The sequence below is a fragment of the Tenrec ecaudatus genome, chromosome 13 (assembly GCF_050624435.1).
Source record: "Tenrec ecaudatus isolate mTenEca1 chromosome 13, mTenEca1.hap1, whole genome shotgun sequence".
Classification (NCBI taxonomy): Eukaryota; Metazoa; Chordata; class Mammalia; order Afrosoricida; family Tenrecidae; genus Tenrec; species Tenrec ecaudatus.
In genome coordinates, this window is record NC_134542.1 from 128218008 (window position 1) to 128231380 (window position 13373).

The following is a 13373-nucleotide window of genomic DNA, read 5'->3' on the forward strand; positions in this document are numbered from 1 at the left end:
TAGGGGAAAGTCTCACTATTACTTTTCTGTTAAGCTTTTTGTGGCTGTTGAATGAAAGATTAAAGTATTTAATTATAATATAGTAAAAGAACACTTCGATTTTAACATTATCCATTCCAAAACTACCTGGAGAACATCTGTACAGAATTTCACTCAATTTAGCTATTGTAGGGTATAGTTGATTAAGTGTCCACTCATAGTGACTCTATTTACAACAGAACAAAATACTGCCTGGTCCTGTGTCTTCCACAAAATTCTTGCCCACTGTTGCAGCCACAGTGTCAACTCAATCTTGCCAAGTGTCTTCTACTTTTTCCTTGACATTTGTTTGTCAAGTACGATACCACTTTTCAGGGACAGGTAGTTCCTCCCAATAATATGTGCAGAGCACATGAGGCAGAGTCTCATCAGCTTTGCTACATCGCACTCTAGTTGTACCTCTGCCACGACCGATGTGTTCATTCTGGTGCTCCACAGGACAGTCAGTATCCTTTACCAACTCTGTAATTCAAAGGAATCAAATTCTTTCTTCAGTTTTCCTTACTCATTGCTTTCATATGCTTTACTACACATATGACATAATTGAAAATACCCAGGGCTAGCAACAAAGCCCACATGGAAGAAGCACACCAGCCTGTGCGATAATGAGGTCTCAATAGGATCAGGTACCAGGCATCAAAGAACAAAAAGTCAAATCATTGTGAATGAAGTGAGTGAGGAGTGGGGACTCAAAGCCCATCTATAGGCAATTGGACATCCCTTAAAGAAAGGTCGTGGGAGAAGACGAGCCAGTTAGGGTGAAGTGTAGCAACGATGAAACATACAACTTTCCTCTAATTCTTGAATGCTTCCTGCCCCCAATATCATGATCCCAATTCTACCTTACAAATTCAGTTAGACCAGAGGATGCACACTGGTACAGATGAGAGCCAGAAACACATGGGATCCACGAGAGACAAACCCCTCAGGTTCAATAATGAGAGTAGCGATACCAGCAGGGTAAGGGGAAGGTGGGGGATAAAAGGGGAACTGATCACAAGGATCTACATATAATCCCCTCCCTGAGGGACGGACAACAGAAAAGTGAGTGAACGGATACATCGGACAATGTAAAAAATGAAAAAAATTTTAAATAAATTATCAAGGGTTTTTGAGGGATAAAAATGAGGAGCTAATACCAAGAGCTCAAGTAGAAAGCAAATGTTTTGAGAATGATGATGGCAACAAATGTGTAAATGTGCTTGACACGTATGTATGTATAGATTGTGATTAAGAGTTGTACCAGCCCCCAATAAAATGATTAAAAAAGAAAGAAAGAAATACCAAGGCTGGGGTCATGTGCGCCTTACTTAAGCGATCTCTCACTTTTGCATATTTTATAGAGATCTTTTCTACATGTGCCCAATGCACATATTTGATTCAGTGTTGCTTCCATGGGCACTGACAGCAGATCTAGGAAAAAGGAATTCTTTAACATTTTCTGTTTAGTGTAACACTGGTTATTAGTCTAATTGTGATGATTTTCCATTCTATAGGTTGCAGGTATTGATTTCCAAAAGCAAATGCCTTAAGATCTCTTCTCTTTCAGCAAGAAAGATTGTCTCATCCACATGAGAGACTGTTAGATTCTTCGTCCAGTACTGATATCACGCTCATCTTCATATAGTTTAACTTCTTTATCATATGCGCAGTCTACACACTGAATAAATATGATTTAAAAACTACAACCGTGACATACACATTTCCTGATTTTAATCCAGGCAGTTTATTTTGTTCTGTTCAAACAACTGCTTCTTGGTCTATGGACGGGTTACCTGTGAGTACATTTAAGGGTTTTGAAATTCCCATTCTTTGCAATGTTATCCATTATTTGTTAGGACCCACGCAGTCAAATGCTTTTGCATAGTCAATAAAACACAGACAAACATCTGTCTGGTATTCTTGGCTTTTGGTCAACATTCATCTCCTGTTACAATGATAAATCTCCTTCGAAATCTGGTTGTGAACGTGTCTTGAATTTCTGTAAGTATTGTCAATGTAATGGTGCCACCAATTATGAATTATCTTCACCAAGTTTACTTGAGTGTGATACTAATAATATTGATTGATAATGTCTGCATTTGTTGGATTATTTTTCTTTGGAATGGGTATTGACTACGGATCTCATCCAGTTTGTTCTTCTAAATTCTTGTTGTAGATAAGTGAGCCTCCAGTGCTGTATCCATTTATTGAAATATTTCAATTGGTATTTCTAGAACCTCCTTTATCACAAATGCGGTCAATGCAACTTGGATTTCTTCCTTCAATAGATCTGTGCACATTTCACTTTGTCTTCTCAAGCTGCCCTTTGAAATATTATATTCAGTTTTATTTTCCTCAGCGTTTCTTCCTTTCTAGTTTTTGCATCTTTTCTGACACCCACTGTGGTCTTTTCTTTCTTTCCAGTATTTTTAAGGTCATTTTGCTTTCATGTATGATGTTCTTGATGTCATTCCACAACTCAAAAGATTTATGTCATTATGCTCCATGCATTAAAGTTGTTCTTGAGATGTTCTCTAAAACTGGATGGGATATATTCAAGGTTGCATTTTAGCTTGTATGGACATGTAATTTTCTTCAGCTTCAACCTGAACTTACATATGAACAATTCATGGTTCCAATTGGTCTCTGGCTTGCTTTAGCTGATGATGTTGAGCCTCTCCATCGCTTCTTCCCACAGATAGTCACTTTGATTCCTGGGTATCCCATTTGGCAGGGTCTAGGTGGATAGTTGCCACTTATGCTGCTTAAAAAGATACACGAAAAAGCCAATGGTCTTGCAAAATTCCACCATGGGATCTCCAGCTTCACTTTTATCACCAAAGTGATATTTTCTGATTACTGATATTTCCTCTTTTCCCCCCACATTCCATTTGCCAATTATTATCAATGCACATTGATTGCAAGTTTGATAACTTTAGACTGGTGAAATTGATAGATATCTTCAATTTTTTTCATCAGTAGCTTTAACAGTTATATTAACTGTATTTCTTTGTAGGTGTACAGAAGCTAGTTTATTAGATTATATATTATACTTCAAGATAGATGTTGAAATGCACTTTTATAAAATTCACTCATGATTTATTTTAAAAAATTCATTTTATTGGGGGCTCGTACAATTCTTAACACAATCCATCCATACATCCATTGTGTCAAGAACATATGTACCTTTGTTGCCATCATCATCCTCAAAATATTTGCCTTCTACTGGAGCCCTTAATATTTGCTGCTCATTTTTCCCCTTCCTCCCCACTCCCCCCTACCTCATGAACCCTTCATCATGCATATATTATTATTATTTTGTCATATATTAGACTGTCTGACATCTCCCCCGCCCTCTTCTCTGCTGTCCCTCTCCCAAGGAGGCTATATGTAGATTCTTGCAATCAGTTCCCCATTTCTACCTCATATTCTCTCGACCCTCCAAGTATCGCCACTCTCACCACTGGTCCTGGAGGAGTCATCTGTCCTGAATTCCCTGTGTTTCCAGTTGCTATCAGTATTCACTTTTGACAACTAATGTGATGAGGAATGGGGTGTCTTGAATTTGTCATTCCTAGCATAGTAAATATGATTGTCCAATTCAAAATGGCCAGTACCAACCCATTTCAGTTCACTAATGCCTAAGATATTGATCTTTACGCATTCCATCTTATTAGTGACAACTTCAACTTTCCTAGCTTCGTTAGATGTTTGTAGCTGTTTCTTTACATTTTGATTCAAGCCCCATTGGTCAATGAAGATCCCATAAACTTAATTAATGGCGATCATGTTATTAAGTACCTTCCAACTTAAGAAGCTCACTTTCTAGCCCTATGTCTGACTATGTTCTGCTGCTACTCATAACGCTTTCGATGGGCAAGCTCTCAGACGTGCAGTTTCTTCCTTCTTCCCAGTCTGTCTTACTCTCGCAGCTTTTCCTAACCCTGTTTGCCATGGGTGACTGCTCATACATGAAATACTGTTGGCACTACTTCCAGCAGCATAGCACCATGCAAACCAGTGCAGCTGGACAAACTGACAGACAAGTGGTGCACCCTTCATTAACTCAGTTATTATAAACAAAATGGTTTCTGCTTGCTATTAATTTTAAAATGCTACTTATAATTCAGTTTAAAAAAACCTAAATATGGTATAAAACCTTACTAGAGCAAAAGCCCCTTTAAAAATGCAGATAACAAAATTACAATAAATCACTAACCAATAAATGCACAAAAGTCAACAATATTTTATACTCCTGCAGAAATATTCTTTGAACTAAAACTTAATTTTAATTAAACTATCCACTGAGACAGTCAGGAACAAATCACTGAGGTATACTCTGATTTTCAAACAGTTGGCATTTGAATACACAGGATATAAAACGAACAAGTGTATTTCACCATCTCTTTCATTTCACACTGCAAAATTTGGCCTACAATCTGTTTTGATGATTTAAAAGTCTCTTAGCAAGTGCTGAGAAGTTTAAGAATGGTGATAGTCTATACATCCTCTAAGTAAATCACATTCTAACAAAGGTGGTCACAGTAATGAAGGGCTGGGAGTAACTTCTAATCTCTGAGTCAGTGGCAATGAAGATCAGATAGAGTTACTGTGTAGGGCCCTTTGTGGGCAGAAAGGGGGTTAGGTCTAAAGTAGTGTTTCTCAAAGTAGGCAAAGTTGTCCCCCGGGGGGCACTGGAACTTTTTTTCAGGAGAGTGTGTGGTAAGCCAAGCAAGTTTGGGAAGCTACAGCCTGCCAGTGTTTCCTTGCAGGTCCTGGAAATGACGCATCTCATGATGTCATTCCAAGAAAGGTGGGAGTACTCTTTCACTGAATCTCCTAAAAGTGTCATAAGCCAGACAGACTTATCTACCTTGGAGGTTGGGAATCTAAACATTAGGATGAAATCCAATTGCTATGAGATTATATTTCATCAAATCTATGATTCTATCAATCTTAAGACTATCTAAAATTCAGCAGTGTCAAAGTATGACGGAAGAAAAAGAGGAGTTTCTAAGAGGTAGGCCAATAACATATTTATTTTACCACTTAATAATAAAGTTTCTGCCAGTATATGCTGGAACATGCCTTTGCCTCTTAAATTCATAGTTTAGCTTTGATGTATCTCTATCATAACATTAATCAAAACAACAAAAATTGTCTATGTATTTTAAAAAGAACTTCACTATTCTTAAGTATTTATTTATAAATAGCTAGTCTTTCTTAAAAGATAAAAGTAAAATACCTGCAGTGAACAACAATAGGCTCCTCCTTGCCAGCTCTCTTATTTCGTACATCATAAACAAAATTCAGAAAGTCACTTGAATCATCAGGGACTCCGTGGTCAGGCCAGGCTATGTACTGGATCTGAGTGAGTTGACGGCTCTCATTATTCTATGTGTAAACACAAGATTACGCACCTTGGTTTAGGAATTATCTTTAAAATATAAATATTCATGTAATTTTAATTTTACAAGAAATAGAAAACGAACTCACTTCCTTTACCCACAAAACCAGAAATATATACACCCGCTTAACTCTGAAATGTCAGTAAAATGAACAGTAATCATTTTGTAGAAAAAAATTATATGGCATTTACTCCATGAATAAATACTCTGTACAGCTCAATTTTGATATTTTTAAAGCATAAAGATGATTAGGAAGCAATCTAAAACAAATTATGGTCTAGAGAAACTAAAATTATCAGAGGAAAAATAGATGGGAGAAAAATTTTTTTTGAAGAAAGTTGTGTTAATCCTGACAAACAGGTGAAATCTGGGAAATTGGAAAAGGAGAATCTCAGAAACTAAATATAGATTAAATACTGGAGATCATAAACTCACCAAGTCTAATCAGAGTTTATTTCTTTTTTAGAGGCCTGTGGTTAGAATAATGGAAAGAGTTATGAATAATGGAAAGAGTATGTGTCTAGTCTCAAATCTTCATTATGCCAATTGTGGTACTTAGCATGTCAGGGTGTCAATTTCCTAAACTGACAAAATAACATACACATGTCAAATACATAGCCTATGATGATCCAATCAGGTGCTCGGCTCTAAATGTTCAATTATTGGTAGCTTTCAGACATTCAACACTACGAATGTAGTTACTGTCATTCACATGAAAGGGTGGTCTCATAAAAGAGTGAAAGTAAGAGGTAACATAACACTGGTCCACACACAGATGGAAGCCCCAATTATTAAGACTTGTTTCTGGGTATACTTGACCTGCTAATTTCCAAAAAGAACTTCAGTTTTCTGCTATCAGACATACACATATGCCATATACCACTCTTGACTCTGTTCACTCATAAAAGGAAATCAGGATACTTTAATGTTGTATGAGCTAGGCTGAAAAAGAGAACGTTCATGCTGGCTGTATTTTGAAAAGCGTGTGTTGTACTAAATATGTAGGCCAAGTTATACTTCAAATGGTGTTATTTGATCCCAAGATATATAAGAACACTGCAAATCACAGGCACTTGGGAATTTACTCAAAGTATTACTTAACCTTTATTAGGAATGAAATAGCAGCCAGTTCCAATGTGTTATCTTAAAAAAAGGAGCCAGAAATAAAAGATACTGTACAATAAATAAGAAGCCATGATAGTGTAGTGAGTTATGTGTTTGACTGTTAACCACAAGGTTAGCAATTGGAGCCCCCAGGCATTCTGCAAGAGAAAGAAGAAACTTACTACTCCCACAAAGACTGACAGCCCCAGAAACCCAAAGAAGTTCCACTCTGTCTTACAAGGTCGCCGTGAGTCCTAATTGACTGGTAGTGAGTCTGGTACAATAAATAGTAAATTGAATATTCTGAAACCCAAGTCAAAATCCTTTATTACAAATCAAAATGTTCCAGTCTTGTTATAAGAAGGCACAACTGGAGGCTTGATCAGATTCCTGTCTTGCCTCCATTTCTCGCGTCTCTTGCCCATCTTCATTCACAGTCCTTCTTTCAGGTATCCACGTTGTTGATGACCCGTGGGACGGGACAGTGCTTGGCACAATGGATGGATGTATGGATTGGAATAAGAGTTGCATGAGCCCCTAAAATAAAGCGATTTCTTAAAAGTTAAAAAAAAAAAAAAGAAGGCACAACCTTCTCCACTCTTAAAATTTAGAATTTTTCTTATAAAGAAGCTTCGCCTCTGAAACATTTGCCATGAAATTATTCATTGACTTCTATATATATTAAATGTTTTTGAAAATACTTAGTGCATTATTTGAAAAAAATATTAGACCTTCAAAATATTTATGAAAATCCGAACTTTAAGTCTTTTAAAGGCTGCAGAGTGACTGGTGGATTCGAACCACTGATTTTATGATTGGCAGCTCAAGGTATTACCAAATAAATCACTATGGCTGCATATAGAGTTTGAGGGGGAAGTCCCTTAATATCTAATACTTTTTCCAGTATTTTAAAAATCATTTTGTCTTATTTTTGAATTTGTGGGCCTGAAATCTGCTTTTATTTTAAACAAAAAATTAATAAATTAATATAATTTAATAGCTGAAAATACAGTGGAACACCATATATAAGAAATTAGCGCTAATGCAGTCTAGCGAATACAATTTTCTGCATCAGTGCCCCCCGCCCCCAAGCCCTGGGAACAGGCCTAAAATCCAAGACACCAAGGGAAAAAAGCTTTTTGGGGGTAAGGTTGTCAATGATAGAGATAAACATTCTATTTTGTAAACACAAACCAAACTCAGTGCCCCTGAGCCAATTCTGATTTAGAGTGACCCTACACAGGGCAGAGTAGCTGCTGTTGTGGGTTTCTGAGACTGCAATCATGTTGGGGAGTGGAAAGCCTCATCTTTCAAATCCTTTGGAGCAGTTTAGTGGTTTCAAACTACGGATCTTGTGTAACCCATAGCTCCTGTACAAACAAACAAACACATCTAGCTTATATTTCCTATCAGTTTAGAAAAAGGAATCTTACATTATTGACTTGACAGTTTGGTTATACTAGACTACAGGTTGAATAATATACACCCCAAACACTAACTTCATTCTAGCACATACACCTTTTAAAGTTAATATGCCGTATAAACTAGTGTATAAGCCAAGTTTTTCCAGCACCAGCACAAAAAATGTGCTGAAAAACTGGGGTTCGGCTTACACACGGGTCAGTGGTACCCCAGTGAGGTGTAGCATCTCGCTGCCCCCTGACCCCTTCCAGGTAACGGGATGAGTGACAGTTATCTCACGGGTGATTGCCGTTTCTCTGCTGTTCATTCAAAGCCCTGACACTGCAGGGCTTTGAATGTTTGTTTACTTACATCTAACCAATCAGAGCCGTCTTATGACGTGGACGGCTCCAATTCACAGAAGCACCCGTAGTGATTCACTTACACCGACAGCTGAACTGGTAAGGATGTGTCTGAGGCTGCGTTCCGTCTCTCCCCTCTGGTCTCTGTGTTAATTCACATCCTGCATCCCCTGCTCCCATGGACTCCCCCCTCCTCCTCCCGGCTAACACATCATCTGGGGGCGGGTAGGGGGGCTTTACCATGAAAGTTCTTTTTCAAAGTCTTGTTTTTTTATCCTATTAGAAATGGATACTCTTGAACCAAAACAAAAACACTGGTCATATGAGGCTGGTTTCAAAACGAAGGTTGTGTCAAGAGCAGAAGAGAGCAATAACAGTATTGCAAGTAGGGAATTCTGTGTTGATGAAAAGCAAGTATGTGGCGGAAAATGAAGGCTGACTTGGAACAGATTCCAAAAGCTAAAAAAGTTTGTCATGGTTTTAATGGGGCTCTAGAGAGTGAATTGCATGAATGGCTTATGGAGTGTTGTCAAAATGGTTACTGTGTAACACGCACAGGAATCCGCATACCTGCTCTACAAATGACTAAGGTTGACAGATATAAAGCACCAGGCATTGAAAAATTTGCTGTGTTAGCAGGATGGTGTAACCGCTTCATGAATAGGTTTGGCCTACTATGTTTGAGACAAAGAATAAAGATTTCCCAGAAATTGCCACAAGACCTTGAAGAAAAATTATGTCATTCCAGTCATTTATTATAAAACAAAGAAGGATTTATAATTATGACCTGGCAAATATTGGGAATATGGATGAAACTGCCATGACTATTGATCTTCTAATCAACAGAACTGTGGCAAGTTTAGGAGAAAAAAACCACTTTTCTCAAAACCACAGGAAATGAAAAAAACACTTTACAGTTGTTCTATCATGTTTGGCTAATGGAACTCAGCTGCGTCCTGTCATTATTTTTAAAAGAAAGAACTTGCCTAAAAAGATCAATTTCCCACCAAGAATTACTGTGCGTGCACATGTTAAAGGCTGGCTGGATGGAAGACAGAACAAAAAAAATGGCTGGAAGAAATTTGGAACCGACGGCCAGGAGCAGCCTTAAAGAAACAGCCATCGTTACTTGTTTGGGATATGTTCAGAGCCTACCTATCGGATGACACAAAAAAATTGGCAAAATCTAGTAAAGTTACTTTAGCCATTATTCCAGGTGGGCTTACATCTGTACTGCGGTCTCTGGATGTCTCTTTGAATAAGCCTTTTAAAGACTGTGTGCGAAGGATGTGGCATGAATGGATGTCACCTGGTCAAGCCCGACTAACAAAAGGAGGAAATCTCATGAAGCCTGATATAGAGTTAATAGCAAAGTGGGTTCGAGATGCATGGGAGACATTCCAGAAGACATGGGGCGACGTGCCTTCCAGAAATGTAGTATTAGTAATGCTATGGATGGCAGTGAAGACTGCACTTTGTATGAAAACAACAGCAGTGATGGTGATGGCGGCGATCTCAGTGAGGACAGCGTCTATGATGACCTCACACCAGCTGAAGCTCTGCATTGGGAATATGGATGATGATGAGGAATCCAGTTTTGAAGGATTTTAACTCTTTACATTTTAGCTTGGTTGCTGATTGAACTCAGGGAATAGTACTTTTAAGGTATCATTGTTGATACCTTATTGTTTTTGTTGAACCTATTTTCCACTTACTGTGCTGGTTTACTAATGTTAAATGACTTATTGTCCTTTTATTTAAATAAATCTTTAAATACATGACCCCACTGATGTCTCAATTTTTAGTAATTTTATTTTCATTTGTTTGATTATTGAAACTCACCAATAGCTTCTGCATTTTCCACCCTAGGCTTATACTTGAGTCAATCAGTTTTTCTGGTATCCCAGGTAATAATTAGGTACCTCAGTTTATACTCAGGTAGGCTTATATTCGAGTATATACAGTAATTTAATTTTGTATATCCCATATTTTAACTCATGTCAATACCAGATTCCTTTTCAACAAAACAATACTAGTTCTTTCCTTTACTTTGGTCAGTAAGGTTCTCTTTTGCTGGAATACTCCAATACTCAATACTCCTGGGAATGGGTGATGGTGGGGGCATAATAGCTCCCATCTCCAAAAGGTAGCTCTAGTGTTGCAATGGTTAACGCACTTGGTTGCTAACTGAAATGTTAGTGGTTCTAACCCACCAACTGCTCAACAGGAAAGTTGTGGCAGTCTGCTTCTGTTAAGGTTTACAGTTTTAGAAAGCCTGTGAGGCTGTTTTACTCTGTCCCATATGGTCTCTATAAGTTGGAATTGACTTGATGGCAATGGGTTTGGATTGGGGTTTTTGGACCCATTGATGGGACAGGCCTTGGTCTTCAAAACTTAGGCTGCTTGCTCTTCTCTAAAAGATAGTTTCTGAATTGCTCTAGGGAATTATTGAACCTGACGGAGATGTAAGAGCCAGCAGTTTGATAATAAGGGTGTCGCTAGGGAAGCTGAAGTCTTAGGCTTACTTTGTATTCTGGAGGGCTGTGCCCTTTAACTTGAGATCTGGGATAAGGGTCTGAGGAAGTACTATAGTACACTATTGCTGTCAGAATTGAATAGAAATTGAATAAATTACCACTGATTGATCTAAAAGATTCCTAAGTATGCCCCTATTGCAAACAGTTCAATAATTGTTGTACTATTTCCTAGTATTATACTCACATTAAAATAAAAAAACACTTAAAAAATCAGATTTCAAGTCTTTTACATTGAAGTCATGTCTAATGAATGCATACTCCTTCCTTACCTCCTTGTTCAACAGTGTCATTTTCCTGAAGACATAAGCAGTGTTTCCTTCCTCAGAGTGGCAGGTAACTTGATAGCACCCATAGGATGAACTTCCTGTGGGTTCTGGCCAGTACTGGTGACATTTAATCTGATAGCATTATGTTAAAAACAAACAAACAAACAAAACACACACATGTGCATGTAGGTAAGTAAAAATGTTGTTACAAAAGATGATACCTTTATTAAATAAGACTATAAAAATGAGAGTCGTGCATCTAGACGTATACACTTCTGAGGGCGTTGTTTCCATTACTGTAACCCTTTCCTGAAGTAGTCGGCAGTTTTCAATGTATACCATGCCAAAATGGCAGTTTTGGCATTCCCCAAATTAAATGTTAAATTTGGGGAAAATAAAGAATCCTGAAGGGGCAATATCAGAGTTGTAAGGTAGATGGAGTAAGATTCCCTCAAAAAAATTCTTATATGACAGTCATCGTTAGTCTTAAAGACTGAGCAGGTGTATTATTATGATGGGAAAAAATTACCTGGCACGATTTTCTTGGCCAAGGTAGTTTTCACTTTTCTTAAAACTTCTTTACAAGGCCCATGGTCGTCCTGTGTCCTTAGAGAAAATCTATCAAGATTTCCCCTTGGGAATCCCATAAGCATAACTTTCTGCCTTGGGTTTCACTGGCCCAGTTGATTTCCCTGGAAGTCACTGTTTTGTTTGGCCCTTTGCTAGGGGAACCCAAAGGAGACAGGACAAATCAATCACTGAGAGAACTTCGTCTGTGGTCACCCACTGATCACAGAGATGCATTTACGAATGTTTGTCCAAAATAAACTCAGGCATCAAAGACCTGGAACAATTGCTCTACTCTAGGCTTAGGGATTGATGCTTACAAATTTAAGAAATGTTTACAGCTATCAGACCTAAAAAAAGGTTAGAATAATAATATAAATGAATTTTCTTTTTATTAAATACTTTTATTGGGGACTCTTAAATCTCTTAAACACAATCCATATATTCATCTATTGTGTCATTCACATTTGTACATATGTTGCCATAATCATTTTCAAAGCATTTTCTTTCTACTTGAGCCCTTGATATTAGTTCATTTCCCCCTTCCCTCCCCAGCTCAAGAACCCTTGATAAATTATTGATTATTTTCATATCTTACATTGTCTTGTTACCTTTCACTCACTTTTCTGTTGTTCTTCCCCCTGGGAGGAGGTTATATATTGATCCTTGTGATCGATTTCCCTTTTCTTCCCCTTACCCTCCTGGTACCTCTATTCTCAATGGTGGTCCTGAGGAGTTTATCTATCCTGGATTCCAGGTGTTTCAGGCTCTTATCTGTAGTAGCGTACATGTTCTGGTCTAGTCCAATTTGTAAGGTGGAAACTGAGGTCATGATGTGTGTGTGTGGGGGGAACAAAGCATTAAAGCACTAGAGGAAAATTGTATGCTTCTCATCAGCATTATACTGCACCCTGACTGGCTTGTCTCTTCCATGTGACCCTTCTATAAGGGGATGTCCAATTGTCTATAGATGGGCTTTGGGTATCTACTTCCCCCCACCCCCCAATTCACATTGGTATAATTTTGTTCTGGGTCTTAGATGCCTGATATCTGATTCTATTGACACCTCAACATCTCATGATCAAACAGGCTTGTGTGCTTCTTCCATGTGAACTTTGTTGCTTCTCAGCTAGATGGTTGCTTGTTTATTTTCAAGCCTTCAAGATCCCAGATGCTTTATTTTTTGATAGCCAGGCACCATCAGCTTTCTTCACCACATTTACTTTTGTACCCAATTTGTCTTTGGCAATTGAGTCAGGAAGGTGAGCATCACAGAATGCTGGATTGTTAGAACAAAGTGTTCTTGTGTTAAGGGAGTACTTGAGTAGAGGCCCAAAGTCTGTCTGTCACCTTCTTAACATAAGTACATAGATCTATTTCCCAATCCTTAGATATAAATATATTTACATATGTACATGCCCGTATTTAGACCTCTATATATGCCCTTTGTCTCCTAGTTCTTTTCTCTATTTCCTTTTACTTTGCTCTTGTCCCACTATCAAGTTCGGCCTTCGTTTAGGTTCAGTACTTCCTCTCGGTTACATTGCTCTTGATTAAGCCCCACTAGGCATCCTATGCCTTTCTCTCCATTGATTTTAGTCCACTTGTTCCCTTATCCCTGGGTTGGTTGACGGCCCCCTTCCTTTCTCCTGTGTCTCCTATCATTCACCTAGATTCGCCAACTATTAATATTTTGCGACCATTATC

The 13373-nt window shown here is 38.1% G+C and overlaps 1 protein-coding gene across 4 annotated transcripts in view; it reads right to left on the bottom strand.

The window, feature by feature from the left end:
* PTPN4 (protein tyrosine phosphatase non-receptor type 4) overlaps nucleotides 1-13373 on the bottom strand; it is a 189920-nt gene that overhangs the window by 23470 nt on the left and 153077 nt on the right. For 3 of the 4 annotated variants that reach the window (XM_075530245.1, XM_075530244.1, XM_075530242.1), the window contains 2 exons: nucleotides 11103-11231; nucleotides 5267-5415 (listed from right to left, as the gene is read on the bottom strand). In XM_075530245.1, coding sequence (XP_075386360.1) covers nucleotides 5267-5415; nucleotides 11103-11231 — 278 coding nt within the window. Of the gene's footprint in view, nucleotides 1-5266; nucleotides 5416-6554; nucleotides 7071-11102; nucleotides 11232-13373 lie in introns of those variants that run through there. The other variant, XM_075530243.1, reaches the window with a different exon arrangement.